This window comes from Malaya genurostris, chromosome 3 (assembly GCF_030247185.1).
Source record: "Malaya genurostris strain Urasoe2022 chromosome 3, Malgen_1.1, whole genome shotgun sequence".
NCBI classification, from domain to species: domain Eukaryota; kingdom Metazoa; phylum Arthropoda; class Insecta; order Diptera; family Culicidae; genus Malaya; species Malaya genurostris.
In genome coordinates, this window is record NC_080572.1 from 211,063,578 (window position 1) to 211,079,032 (window position 15,455).

The 15,455-nt window shown below is 36.3% G+C and overlaps 1 protein-coding gene across 17 annotated transcripts in view; it reads right to left on the reverse strand.

Moving 5' to 3' along the window:
• Positions 1-10,699, reverse strand: part of LOC131434696 (cell adhesion molecule Dscam2) — a 446,907-nt gene extending 436,208 nt beyond the window's left edge. For all 17 annotated transcript variants that reach the window (XR_009230382.1, XM_058601701.1, XM_058601704.1 and 14 more), the window contains exon 1: positions 9,328-10,699. Coding sequence is in view for 16 of the 17 variants with exons in the window: in XM_058601701.1 (XP_058457684.1) it covers positions 9,328-9,394 (67 nt within the window). In the remaining variant the exon portion in view is untranslated. The remainder of the gene's footprint in view (positions 1-9,327) is intronic.
• Between the last annotated feature and the right edge of the window lie 4,756 nt (positions 10,700-15,455).

The following is a 15,455-nucleotide window of genomic DNA, read 5'->3' on the forward strand; positions in this document are numbered from 1 at the left end:
AAACGGAATTTATTCTTATTGGAAGCGTTTTGGACAAAAGTCTTCATTGTCTAATGGTGACTTCGTCTGATTTGGATGGTAGCGCCTTTGGTGTTGATTTGGCCAGTCTTGAATACGTTACGTTTGCTTGACTTTGACGATTTGTTTGGAGTCGCCATGGCTAACAGAAACAGAAAACTAAAGTTTTTACTTATATGATATATATTGAATATATTGAAGCTGTCAATTTGTCCACGTGTTGCATATTACCAGAGATACCAGTTAATACAATAAGTTTAGCTAGCAAAAACAAAAAGATCGCGCCAATTTTCAAGTCTGCACGGAAAAACCGAAATCAGCATTTTGGCGAAAAAATTAGTTGATTTTCTGATTTTAGTTAGTTATTTTTTGAGACAACTAAAAAAATCTTACTTTTGCTAATTCAGATTTTCTAATTCTAGTTCCCTTAATAATAATAATATATTTTTTGAAATGGATATTTTTTTAATTCAATTCACCAATTAAACGTGCTGTCATTTCTTAGCTAAGGCACACTTCATATCCATTCAACTAATTTTTTAGTTGAATTAAAGAAATAAAACGTTGTTTTCAACCAACAAAAATGGTTGAATTGGTTTCTGCAAATCGCAGCTATATGGCGCTCTGTCACCGAATAAACGTTAACACCGTAATGACTACTAGCCACTAGATGGCACACTACCATCGAAAAAAATTTCAGTCGCGGTTATCTTTTCTATTTTGGCAGGTATAAATACGATGTATTGGAGAAAAAGACATAAGCGAAACATAAACTTCTTTTTGAAAATTTTACTTCTAAATCACTGTTTTCTTCATTCGACTTCGCGAAATCGACTCACTCACTGAAAACTTTGAGCACTCGGAAAACAAAAACCGAATACAAGTAGAACACCGAACGGCATAGTCGGAAGATTGAAAGATACAAAATACTTTATTTGACATATACAATTAGAGTGCGACATTCGAAACTCACTTCACTGTTCCGCGTTAAAACATTATTACCCACAATCGCTTCAAATGCACACAAATTCACACTTTCCACTAACAGTTTACGTCATTTTTACATATCGGTTTAGAAATTTATATATGGATATATCGTAACACATGCGAAAAACATCTAAACAATTTGCAAGTAGTTTCAACAAGACTGTCCCTTTTAGCTTTTCAATGGATTGTTTTGCTTTGACTCTTCTCATGAGTTTTTGGCTAATAAACTTGTTAATAAAACCAATTTCATTTTTGCTTTCTTTGTGCTGTCCTTCAGTAATGACGGTGATAGATAAATAGAAACAAATTTCCTGACTAATAACGAAATTAGTTGTCAATGAGAATTTAGTGTTGGATTGAAATATTGCTGGTTTGTGTCCAGAATATTCTCCAACTAAACACATTCTCTAAAAATAAGAGATTTTTTTAGCGAAGTAAATTTTATATTTTAACTAATTTTATAGTTATTTTTAAAATTTTGTTGTTGAAATCAACTAATTCAAAAACAGTAATACGAATTAGGCGCAGAGCTAATTTCGGTCGTTCCGTGTGTAAATTCTTACGAATGTCGGCAAACAATCGAAGTTTCAAAAGTCTGTAAAAAGTCTTCAGACGAAAAAAGGTTTGCAGATTATCTACGAAATTCGATAGTTTACAGACAAATTTGCAGATTTGACATCTCTGCATGTCGTTAACAATTTTTCACGATTTGTAGAAAAAAATGGGGTGTCAGTAACCGAACATCCACCATCTTTTCGATCACTAATTAGATCTACTTGCCGATTCTAACCCCGTCTTTCTCTTCGTCTTCCACCATCTTTTCGATTACTAATTAGATCGACTTGCCGATTCTAACCCCGTCTTTTTCTTCGTCTTCCACCATCTTTTCGATCACTATTTAGATCTATATGCCGATTCTAACCCCGTTGTTCGACCACGCTTACTTTCCACCCCCTCCACCTACCTTCATCACCCATTTACTTATCTCTTTTTCTCCGCCAGTTGAAGCAAGAACACTATTGCTGCCCTGTAGTGCTTGGTGTCATCAACTAGATATAGGATTATAGGTTTAGTTTTAATTATTAGTTTTTATTGTTAGTGTTAAGCCTTATTGTATCTGTTGGATCATTGTAATCTGTTGATACGAAAGATGAGGAGGTTTTATGCCTGCTGGAGAGAGAGATTGCCAAATTTCATCTCCATCGGGCTTTTCCCTGCTCCCAAAAATAAACAAAAAAAAAAATCTTGAGGTGCCGGTAACCAAAATCGGTAGACATTTTGAAAATTACGAAAAAAAAACTTAGGTTGCGAAAATTATGATAGCATCCGGTATTAAATCACGAAATAGATTGATTTCACCTCATAAATAGTCATTCCATTTCATCTCCATCGGGCTTTTCCCTGCTCCCAAAAATAAACAAAAAAAAATCTTGAGGTGCCGGTAACCAAAATCGGTAGACATTTTGAAAATTACGAAAAAAAAAACTTAGGTTGCGTAAATTATGATAGCATCCGGTATTAAATCACGAAATAGATCGATTTCACCTCATAAATAGTCATTCCACTTCCACACTCCTATATCTAGTTGATGACACCTTTCCGATTGATGCTCTTTAATTTAAGATACTAGACAAACCTTTTGTGGTGATTTTCAAGAAATTAAATTTTTTTTAGCATATCAAAAAGTACAAGTGTCGGTTGGCTTTGGTATTTGGCACAAAAAGAAGGTGCTGCTCGTACACACACATGACATTTGTCAGAATGACACTATCTGCTTTCTGTCAAAAGTTACGGTGGAGTGCCGGCAACCGAACACCTTACCCTATACATACAAGAATTAGATGCCAAGATAAGAAAAATCGAGTATAAGTCTTGTGGAGAGCACGATTGAAATTTGTCACACTCATTCTGGTAACCATATCCATCCATTTGTCTATCAAGCGAACAATAGAGCGTATCCATACGCGCTCTTTTTATTGCGAGACAAATTTGTTCTCATTCTCAGAAGACAACCATGCGCAGGCGAAGAGCATTAGCTGCTCTCAAAAACACGTTCGCGCCTTTAAGGTGAAATGTAGCGGAATGCGAAAATTGCGTTTTTGATCAATTATTCAAAAACTAGACCGATTTTCAAAAAACCAAAAACACTTAAGTTTTCGAAATCAAATTTATCATAACTAAGTATTCTTAGAATTTTGAAATTTTGCTTTGCCGAGCCGTAATTGGTTTTTGAAATGTATAAACGGTTACTGTTCCGTTCCACGGGTATGATTTTAGAACTGAAAAGTAGTGTTTGTAGCAGAATTTCACAAAGAATCTGAAAATGTAACTCAAAATTATAAAATATTAGCTAAAACAACCGAAATTTGAAAAAGTTTACATAAACTTTTCCGCATTTTTTTTATTGCTTGCGCGCTGCTGTTTCGTATTGAGGTGGTGTGAGAAATGCACGGTGGGCACGGTGGCATTATATCGTGAGCAAAAATTACATATCAAATGATGACGCGAATTTATGCAGCATTGGGTTTTGTGTTGAAATAAAAACTAGTTGAATACAATAAAATGGGTATTGTGAGAAATCGTTTATTTTCTAAGTAACTGTCATTTATAATGCTAATAATGTCCAACTCTGTTGAGTTCAATGCATTGCAAGGTCTTGGTATTACATTTATTGTTGAATATGACCATTTGTTTCAACAGACTTCGCAGACAAGGAGTGGTGGAACCATATTGGGAGAATACTGAATCCACACCCGGAAAATGTCTGGGTGTGGATGTCTCGGAATTACATTCCTTTTGAGAAATTTGGCCTTTCTGCTTCAACAGACTTCCCAGCCGACTCATAGCATAGCTTCGATTACATGGCTAGTGCTACGATCCTATTGACACAACAGAAATAATACTTTTTACTTTTTCGAAGATGATAATGAAAGTCAATTAGAATGGAATATATTGGCATTGAATGTATTCGATAAGTAAATTCGACCGCGCTCTATCATGCGAGTCAAGTAAATACTTTTACGTAAATTCTATCTCATCGGCGGGAAGGGCCTGGTGAACGACTGGCAAAGATATCGAAAATACTTGAATGTTATCTCGTCTTCAATCGTTCCTTTGAAGGAGAATCCATGCTTGTTACTAAACTCAGACATATACATGGTTAGCAAGTTGGTCAATACATATACATATAGCCTCATGTTAGTCATTCATAATTACTCATGATTTATAGCTCTAGTGTAAGAGTAATCACTAACAATAACGATTGAATTAGCATATATTTAAATTGTGAAGGATTCAAAAATTCATTATGTCCAGTCTTTTTTACAAGCCAATATAACGAGAGGTAAACCCACTGCGCTCAATCATTGAAAAAAGTTCTTGTTTCTATGTGTCCGTTTTTCTTGGTATGCTTTGTGCGACGGTTCGTTCAACTGAAGCGGATAAAATTTTGCGCGCATTTTATGACGCTACATTTCACCTTAAGTACCGCGGCAGAAATGGATGTACAACGCTTCATTCGTTCTCAGCGCATTCAGCTAAGAACGGAATTCGAGTACTCCATTCGCATGAGAACAGGTGTAGCAACTTGTGCTAATTAACTCTCCGACAAGTCCCCGATCACAATGTAATATTTATACAATTTTGTAATAGTATTAAATCCTACTTTTTTGGGAGTTGTTTTCTGAGACTTGTTCAATTACTTTCCTTAATCTATCTTTTAAACCTGAAAATATCGATAATTGAAGTAACTTTTCACACTTTTATGAATTTTGATACCGAAAAACATTTTAATATGCATATAGTATCGAATTGTGATATTTCCCAATAAAGATCACTACTGATCTATTTTTTTATGATCAGTTGATCAGTGATCTTTGAATTCGGAAATAAAATTTTGATCTTCTTTTTCTCGACATACCGATTTTCCATATGGGACTGGTATGCAAGTATGGGCAGAGTAATCCTACAGTAATTTTTAACTAAGGATAACGCGTGTCAATCAGACTGGAAAATTGCAAATTATGCATCTTTGGGAAGTTTAGTTATGGGTGATAAGGAATATTAAAGGAGTTTGAACATCAACTCGTTTAAGTCTTTATCACCAGAGTTGGGGAAAATGTCGGTTTAGTTACGGCACGGTTCACGAAGTTTCAACACATGTTCTCCTTTGATACAAACCGTATTCCATTCGCAACCTGTTGTTTAATTGCATTAAAATGAATACTAAATGAAAGGAAATGAATGCTAGATGAAGGTTTTATGAAAATAATCAGATTGGATCGTAATCCAATTGATAATGTTAATTTTACAGCTTTCGCTGCGCAATATCAACACGCAATGCAAAACTAGTAAAAATATATACCTCATCAAATAATGATTATAGAGACAAAAGACTTTGTTTTATCTCCAGATGGTTGATGCTGATGACGATGATGATGCTAATGCACTATCTAGATTAAACCCAATGAAACGCATTTTGACATGAATTTGATTTTAAGAGGTAACTTGAGCGCAGCATTTGACGTAGCGTTTCAATGGTGCGTTTGATTTGACGTAGTCCAATCCTGCACTCCTGTTACTTCTGTGTATGATATTCAAGCTAAATAAGGTAATATTATTCAACTCCATAGTACGCTTTGACATGTTTTTATTATAGTTATAATTATTATTCATCGCAGCCAGTATGTTAATATTATTAGCTGTTTTTATTGGTGATATTACTCCACCACGACGGCATTGCTGAATAAATTTCAAATACATTACGAAACATGGAATTTCGATGCGACCGACGAAATAAACTCACTCAACGAGCCTAAAATTATTGATATCGGATAATCCATATCCGATAAAATTGAGCGGTAATCAGTTTTGACATTAACGTCACTTATACCACTACATCACAGGAACTGTAAGTGACAGCCATTTGATCTTCAAACCTGTTTAATGAACTCAGAGTAGCATTAAAACGAACCGAACTTTGTTGAAATGTTGATTCCGAATCAGACAGTAATACTGATAACGATGAAGACATTTATAAATTCTAATTAAAATCAAAATTTATCTTATCAAAAATCATTCGTTGCAGAATTTATTATAATATCTACAATAAATATGTGATATGAAATAATAATACTAACTATTTTTATTTACTGTGAATCAAAAACTTTGCTTATTTACAACCCTGCTTCATACTGTCAGCTTCACCTACTATACTTTATATTCAGTCAATCGTAAAATTTCCTACATTAAATACGTGGTCGGAATACGTCAGACGAGGCCATCATTTGTATTATCTGCGGCCACGAAGAAAATAATCAGCGAATAGTTATCGAATGTGGCTACTGTCATAAAAGTGGACATTGCAAGAGTAAAAATGCGATCGGAAACACCGTTCGAACGTTTGCGGAAGCAAACGTATTTCTGCTTATCTGAATGCACCATGTTTTAACAATCAGCCCGGAACCTAACGATAGAGACTCAGGTGCTGAACGAGTTGCAGAATGTTCTATCTGAAGTACGAGCTGTGAGATCTACTGTCAGTGCTACAAATCAATTTCAAAGTTTCCTTTCTGAAAAACTGGACTCTCTACCTAGTGAGATGAAATCGTTGAAGGATGAGCAGTGTATGATGAAAAAAGATGTCCATTGTTGGTGCGAAAAACAACAAGTGACAGCGGATGCCATGGACCAGCTTGAGCTAGAAGTCGATCGTCTTCAAAAAGACCAATTCCAGGCATAAAATGCTTGAAACCACCTAATGACATGTTGTCTGTTTGAAGCACTGTTAGTCCTATCCACTCCGTGATTGGTCCAGAGAGCATTCATTTTTTTTGCATTTATAAGCGAACGATCGGTCTCGCTATTGTTCGACTGTGTCCAACTTCTTTACCTTGTAAGAAGTACAAAATGACTCCCTGTGATACCTGTGAGGGAACCAGTCGAAAGATTTTGTTTGTGTGTCGTTCGCACAGAAAAAGAGTCAATGAATCAAAAGTAAAATTCCCCCTTCATCTTCCAACACTAACGTCCACATTACTATTGTGTAATTATATGTTAGATTATATTTGCAGGGTTGTTTCGAAAGAGAGCTAATCGGACAAATTTGAGTTGAATCGCTTCAATACGTTGGATATCGTTTTGGTAATAAGGTGACCAGATAACCGCAGTATATTCGAGTTGAGTGAACTAAAGAGTAATACGGAGCTTACAAGCAATGTACATCAGAGTTTTATTTAGTAACGCGAATAATGAATCCTAATAGCTTAGAGCTTTAGAACATAGTAAGCTCTATGTGCCCTTTAAAATTTGACTTGGATTTCAGAGGAACACCCAGGTCCTTAACAAACGATGCGCGTTCGAGAACAGTTTGTGAAATATTATAGTCAGACTTGAATACAGAATTTTTGCTACTAAAAGAGATGACGGAGCATTTAGTAGCATTTAAAACCATTTTGAAATATGAAAAGCATCGGCAAACGATAGTTTCATACACTTGATCGAAAAATTTAGATCGTTGAGATACAATAGAATTAATAACTGCCCAAGGTGACTTCCTTGAGGAACTCCAGAGGTAACAGCAAATGGTGAGGTTGTACAGACTCCTATTTCCACTCCCGATGTATATAGAATCCCGATGTATATAGAATCTACTTGCAGTCGTGGTTGTAAAGAAGGTATGATGAAGGAAGTGTAGGTTACTAAATTTGGGGAAGGAAGCATCAATTCCACGGATTGGAATACTATACCCTTGTTCACATAGGATTTCTTCTATATTTCAGTAAAAATTGCTGACCGCAAAGAACAATTGAAAATGTTGGATAGTGGAACCAACAAACTATTAGAACAATTTCTTATTACCACGGATGTTATCCCAGAACTTCTTCGTTTCTTTTCTTGCCAGACTTCGCTTCGTAAGCCTGTCGTGCAAATTTTGCTTTAAGAATGCGATTTTAATCATACTCAAAATTTGTGACCATATTATTGAAGAATAGCATTTCATTTATTACGTTCTTTGCATTATTGAATGTGTTTTCACTGAGACGATATCTTCCATCAGATGTCAATATCCTTGAGTGCGAAAATCTTTCGATTTCTGCATTGGAATGGGAAAACGCAATCACATATATTGGAAAGTTTTTGTAATTCCTGGTAACATCTCTGTTGAAACAGCAACTTGTATCACTCGAGTTCGAAGAGCATAAAATCTAAATTTTATCCACTGAATATTTTCTAGAACCGCCTTCTAGTAAATTTAGGTTTTATCAAGGTGAAAGTACACCAATTCGGTCTGCTCGACCAATTGCGGAAACGTTCGCCCATCTTTAAATTTTTAGGATTTCATAAGACTCACAAGCTTCAAAATTTTGCAATAACTTTTTTTATTCGAACAAATGATTCACAAACATGGAATGAATCCGCGCCATAGCATCAAAATCTTAGCAGAAACCGCGCTAAATTCGCAAAAATCGCGAAATTCGTGAAAACCGCGAAATTCGCGCGACCGTAACAACCCTGTATTTGAAGCAAATAAATCCAGTTTAAGTATTGTTAACGAACTGAAAGCTCCATTAATCAGAGCGACCATCGATAATCGATAGTGCGATGGAATCTTGTCAGTTTTTATCATACACAGTTCGAAAAAATCTTGTGATTTTACATCTTATGAGATGCACATAAAGGGAGCGTCGTGTTTCACACAAATTTATGTTCAAGAACGTGTGAAATCGTGTGATATGAAAATTACATGGCTTGAATTCGAATGAAATAAAAATAAAAGATCGATAACGCGACTTGAACCGAGAAACACTAGATTACAAGCACATCGATAACTCGAATGAACCACAGAAGCACATATCTGTTCGTTGAATAATTGATACATATAAATCCATACAGCGGCACATATTAGTCAAGTGCAAATTATGCTCGAAACGTGTAAAATTCTGTGCGAGTGGAATATTGCGTCATTTGACAAATTAAATAGTAGCGAATTGTATCGTTTGTAGAATAATGTCAGCAGTAAAATTCATCATTTTTTTCTGTGTATTCACGTCATCCAGTTATGTCACTGAAATTACCCTCTTTACTTTTCTTCGAAAACTTCCTATTTCTGAATTCACGTTCATTAGGCTTTTCCCAGTTCGTTTCTCTATGGATAGTGATCAAAAGATAAACTTAGTTCAGGACGGTTTAATATACTATAACGATCAAATCAATAATAAGCCCTGTAGTAGAACTTTAAACTTTAAACTGATGCCTCAAAAAATTTTTTGAGAACGGTGTTTCCTCTTAGAATTGAAACTAATTATGGTCACTAGCACTTACCTAGATTTGTCCATATCATCAGTAAAATCATCACAACCATCGTGTCGTTTATCCTTATCTTCAGCATTCTCAGTTAGATAATTTTCGATTATTTATCGAATCCTTCACCAGTTTCTTGTATATCTGATTTCTTGGCCTAGATCACATGTCAAAGTAATAAATTATTCTTTCTGGCGTGGAAACTAAATGCTTTTTCACACCCATTCACTGCACTGTAAAACCACGCACAACACTCAAGTCCTATCTGCTCCGGGGGAGGGGGCGCTCGTGTGATCGAAGTCCAATCAATAATTTATATGCCGTTGTATGGTATAAAATTTCCCGTTTCACAGCCGCCGGTGCTGCTGCTACTTCTGCTTCTGCTGCCGTTGACACTGGCCAATTTGTCAGTACTGGGCCGAATGCGAATCCGCAATATACACACCATCGGCAGCTAATTTCTCTTTCTCTCTTTGCTCACTCACTCACATCCGGTATTGATCAGCCTTCGGTTTTCTTCCTTTGATGCAATGGTCACAATTTTCCGCAAGAAGCGGACATCACTTTCAGACATTCCAGCACGTTTGGTTTCACTTTTAGACACCTAATAGACCGAACAAATATCACACGATTACACGAGAACAGTAACTTTTTTTTTCTCGATCCGGCCGAGCGAGTTTAAGGAAAAACTTTCCACCCCTACCCTTTCAGTAAATCTTGGTCCAGCGTTCGCAAGCGGTCTCTCTATCTCAACCCAAAACTGCAGTTCAAGAAGTGCAGTGGATGCAGTTTCATTCACAAGTACGCAGACGAGGAAAATCCACCCACAGCGTCTCCAAATTTTGCACAGAAACTGGCACAAACACACTTTCTCTTCCCGGTCGCAGCCTCCTTTGCGAATGTCGACAGCACACCGGAACGATATCCGCAGTTCATAGACGGGCAAATTTTGGCGCTTTCCTCGTGTTTTTCACTTTTGCTTTTCACCCGTGGTTTGTCCTTAGACAATTTTCTTCTTATTGGCACACGTCTTGGCACTGCAACACCCTCCCACACGGCACAGCATCCATCCACCCCCAAAAAATAGCACTACCAGAGTCGCACCCAGGAACCTTCCTGGAAAAAGCTTCTGTCGGATGCAAACGAACGTCCACCAGAACGAGACCACCAACGGTAACCCATCACTCTTCTCGCTCGCTCGCTCACTCGCTGGCGCTTACTCCACTCCACAGTTTCTGTTTCATCTTCTTCGGTGGCTTTTGTTCTTCCACTGCCGCTTATCAAAGCACTCTTCAGAACCAGACGAAACGGGTGGCGGCGATGGCGATGGTGAGAAACCAACCCTCGAAGGACATCAACCCGATGGCATTTCGAATACCGAACTCCGCAACGAACACTCCTCAACTGAACGGTTGGTTTCGGTTGCAGTCAAGCCTCGGTTGCCGGGTGGTGAATTTCGTAAATCCTTTTCACCCTAATCGTGTGTGTCGGGTTTTTTTCTTCCGGAGAGCTTTCCGATGGTAGGTGACTTTCTCTCTCTGACTTGTTGTTGTTGTTATTATTATTGGTGAATCAACCAGGGATGTCGTTAAGTCTGGGAAATGTTTATAAAACACTGTAAACATCCCATATTTATTATTGAAATTTCAAACTATTCGAAGGAGTTTGCGTGGAATGCAGATTTTTAGAATAGTTTTCTGTAGCTTTTCCTGAAATAATTGACATTTATTTTATACATACGAAGGCCATTGACGTAAAATTTGTCAATCATTGTTGTTGGACTAGAATTATTTTTGTAGCATCACAAACACTATCGTATATTTGTAGTCGTTACAGTATCTGCCTGAAAAGCAAATCCCGATTATTTCGAAAAAGGTGAACTTTGAAACTTGTATCGGAGCCCGATAAATTGACAAGTACAAGCTAGAATACACCTTTAACATCCGATGGATTCTTCATCTCAATTAAAGCAAAGTAATTCATTGACTCAAAACAGACAAAAATATCGAACAATAAATGTTACTCTCAGCTCCACTTGCAAATTTTGAAACTTTGATCCAGTAGGGTGCCAATATTCTAGGATCATCTCTAATTTTGTTAAGCGGCAGTGCTCAAACGTGTAAGCCCCTCAAAAAAAAGTCCCCGTGCAAAATTTGATCTTAATCGGATATGTGTAAAGGGTGTCGCCCAGCGTTTAATGTTTGAAAATTGTTGATCTTGAAAAATCACCATAGGGGGAGGGGGAGCTGGTACATGAAATTTCCGAAATCGAATTTTTTTTATGCCGAAAGACTTAGAATTGCATGAAACGTTGAGATTTAGTGTCAATTCGAAATTTTTTTTTTAAACAATTTTCTAGGAAATCGGAAAATTTTGAGATTTCCACTATCAAAAAAAAATTATTGAAGAAAATAGTCTTAGTATTGTATGAAACTCGAGGTTTAGTATAATCTCGAAAATTTTTCTGGATCTGGTGTTATCTTGAAAAAGTTTAATGCAATTTTTAGACATTCGAGAACAAAAAAGAATTCGATTTCGGAAATCTAAAAGTTCGTATTTCCGAGTTTCGAGATGACAAAAAATCTCGAACTATCATGCAATTCTAAGACTTTTGGCAATCGTACACTGTGTAGTAACAATATTTAACCGGAGCTTCGAGAATTTAAAATGACAGAAAACGGTTCACAATGAGTTTTACCTGTTGGTGCTAGTGTTCATATTTTGGAATACAATTACTTTGATTTATCGTATTTATATAATTTTTTCTGCCAAACTTTTCAGACTTTGTCATTATATCGAAGAAAGAACGAGAATTGGAACTCGATTGATTCTTCCTGCAGACTTTATGTAGGTTCCGCCTTGTCGTACGGGATCGAGTGACGTTGGAATTGATACTTTCTTTCGTTGTAGTTAGAGACGAAAATGCTTCATCTCTCTTCGTTCGTTTTGGATGCAATAATTTACGAATGAAACAGTAAAAACCTGTTTTAATCCACCTAGTGGTGTAATGATGCCTTTCTCATATCAATCATACTGTCATATATAATACTGTGGTATTCTTCAAAATTATTTTTCTTCGATTCTTAAAAGAATAACCGAAATAGATTTGTTTGACCGTCTACTGATAAAAACTATCAATTGGAAAAGATTTGAGGTCGATTTAGAAAACTTTTTACGGATGTTCGCTCTTTTCAGTGATGGTATAAAATTTTTAACACACTTTCCCCTTTATTTCCGGATCCGGAAGTCGGATCACGATGAAATTCATTTGAACCTAAGTTTGTGAAAATCGGTCGCGCCATCTATTAGAAAAGTTAGAACACATATTTTCATTTTTTTGCACATTTTTCCCCATAACTTCGGAACCGGAAGTCGGATCCGAATAATATGCAGGAATTTTGTATGGGACCACAAGACCTTTCATTTGAATCTAAGTTTGTGAAAATCGGTTAAGTCATCCCCGAGAAAAGTTAGTGCAAAAAACGTTACACACACACACAGACATTTTGCGTACTCGACGAACTGAGTCGAATGGTATATGACACTCGGCCCTCCGGGCCTCGGTTCAAAAGTCGGTTTTCACAGTGATTGCATAACCTTTTTATATGAGAAAGGCAAAAACGAATATGACACTGTTGGATTGGATTCTTTCATTGAAAATACGTGACAATTTCAAGCTCTACTTCAGAGAGCATGAGAAATCTCGCATTCAACTGAAAATTTGAATGGAAGATCTGGAGGATTATAAACATTATCTTTACCACCGTCGAACTAAAAGGAAGTATTAGATAGCTAGCGATATATTTATACTACTTACTTTTCATGACTTCTGGTTAGTAAATGATTTTTCACTCTTCGTTTTCTAAAGATATCAAAGTAACTAGAGATTCTAAGGGAAAAAAAGAATACGAAAAGTATAGAACCATAGAACGCAAGAAAGGGCAAGGATATTACGATAAAGTGCGGAAAGGTGAGACTTGACAAGAGTCATTTAAATAAGCATAAACTTAAACTCTATACTAGAAAAATCGAATTTGAGCATCTCATTAATGCAAATCATCCGAGTCTCTGATGTGCCAGAAAGTAAAGATAAAGGTCGTTTCTCACACAATGTGTTTCATAGTGCTGATATTTTTTCATCTCTATGTAGATAGTTTTTACATAGGAAAGGAAAAGTTGTCCGAACTACTATTCGCCTGGATTTGTAGTGTATGGCTATTTGGCCTAAGTTCGACTCCCCTGGTATAAAGTAAAAGCTTCGTTAAGAGAAACCTTCGGCTTACTTAAATAACCCTACACACCAAAAAAATTTGAATTTTACAGGTGACTTAATCCCTCATACGATGTAATTTATAAAGACCTAACTTGTCAAATGACGGAAAATCTCATTTGTAATGACTTAATGTTTGATGAGCTTGAATTTTACTGTTTTCGACTGTAACTTGCGTTCTGCTAGCAGGTGCGACTGTATGAATTCAAATGCACCTTTTACCAGCCAAGCAGATGCGTGCTTCTGTGACTCGGTCGATTAACAGACGTACTTGCGATCAAATGATTCTCGGTTTAAGTCGCGCGATGGTTGCTCTCAGTATTCTTTTTTTTTATTTCAATGAATTTCATGTATGAAGTTTTAGACACAATATTAAATATTCTTCCACGTAAGTTTGTGTGAGCTGCGACGTTCCATTTATGTGCATCTAATGAGATGTAAAATCACAGGGTTTTTTTAAAGTGTGTAGATACTTCTCGCATATCTGCACTTCATTTTCACATTTTTGATATTCCTTGAGTACTATGGCTCATTAGTTTTTATTATCTTTGTTCTTTTATAATCTCTAGTTAGTTAGTTTGACATCGTTAATAAATCCAAAAGATATTTGTATATAAACCATTGGGAGTACAAATTAGTTCGGTCCGATTTGAAAAGATGACTCTGACTGTTATGAATATTCAACAGTAAGAGTGGCTATCGATAGTTTCAAGAGGCTAGACATCTATTATTCATATTCAACTGATATTGCAGGCCTCGCTCTGGACAATCAGAAAAAATCGAAGATGAACAGTTAGAGGCATTACTCGATGAAGATCCGAGCCAAGCCCAATAGGAGCTTTCAGTATTATTGGAAGTGACTTAATAAGAAGTTTCTGTACGATTAAGATCCATGGGAATGATTAAAAAACAAGGCAGTTGGGTGTCTGATGGAATTAAACCGAGACACTTTGAAAGGCGATTTTTCACTTGCGAGCATTTGATTCAAAGGCAACAAAGAAAGTTTTTTTTTACAACGAATTTTTACTGGGGATGACCGCATGTCGCAAAGGTCCTTCTGATTACTGCTGGTTTCGACGGATGAGGCACAATCTGCCAGGAAATCAGTGACTTCTCTCGAAGAAATCGAAAATTGGCTTCGAACTTGGATCGCCTAAAAAGCGAAACATTTTTTTGAGATGAAATTCGAAAATTGCCTGAGATGTAGAGTAACTACCGATAGACGATACTTTGATTTATTTAATTTTTTTATTTTGAAATAAATGCATTTTTGACTTCAATAAAACGGTGCGAATAAACTTGTACTCCTAATAATATTGTTCAATCTGTTTAGTATAAATGTTTTGATATGAAATCTCTTTCCATATTCGCATCGTTTGTTTAAAACTTATTCACAGACTTCATACCGATCTTAATCACCACCTGCATGATACATATGGAAAAGTCAGATGATTCGTCGTCCTTCTGTCAAGTAGATGAATCATCAACATTAGCTATGGTGAACGCGTGCAGTTGAGATGTTCAATCTAAAATTGAATGATATCAATTCTCAATATAATTTCTTTAAAAATTCTTCTGAGTCAATCAGTATGATGATGCTAGTGCACATTCCACCAGCGCCACAATGCAGCGCAAACATTTCGTTGAGTTCACAAAAGAGTTCTATTCTACTCATTTGTTAATTGCATGAAATCCATAAGAAAACTTTTTCTTTCCCTAAAAAAGCACTTGAAACTGGAAGGAATTAAGTCATGAAACTATTCTTTATGTTTCGTCGTCGATTAGTCAGTGCAGGGCAGTTCCAATTGTACCGCATAGTGCAAACTTAAACAGTTCAATTTGAACCGCTAAGCAGACATAAAGTCAACACTATTTGCAG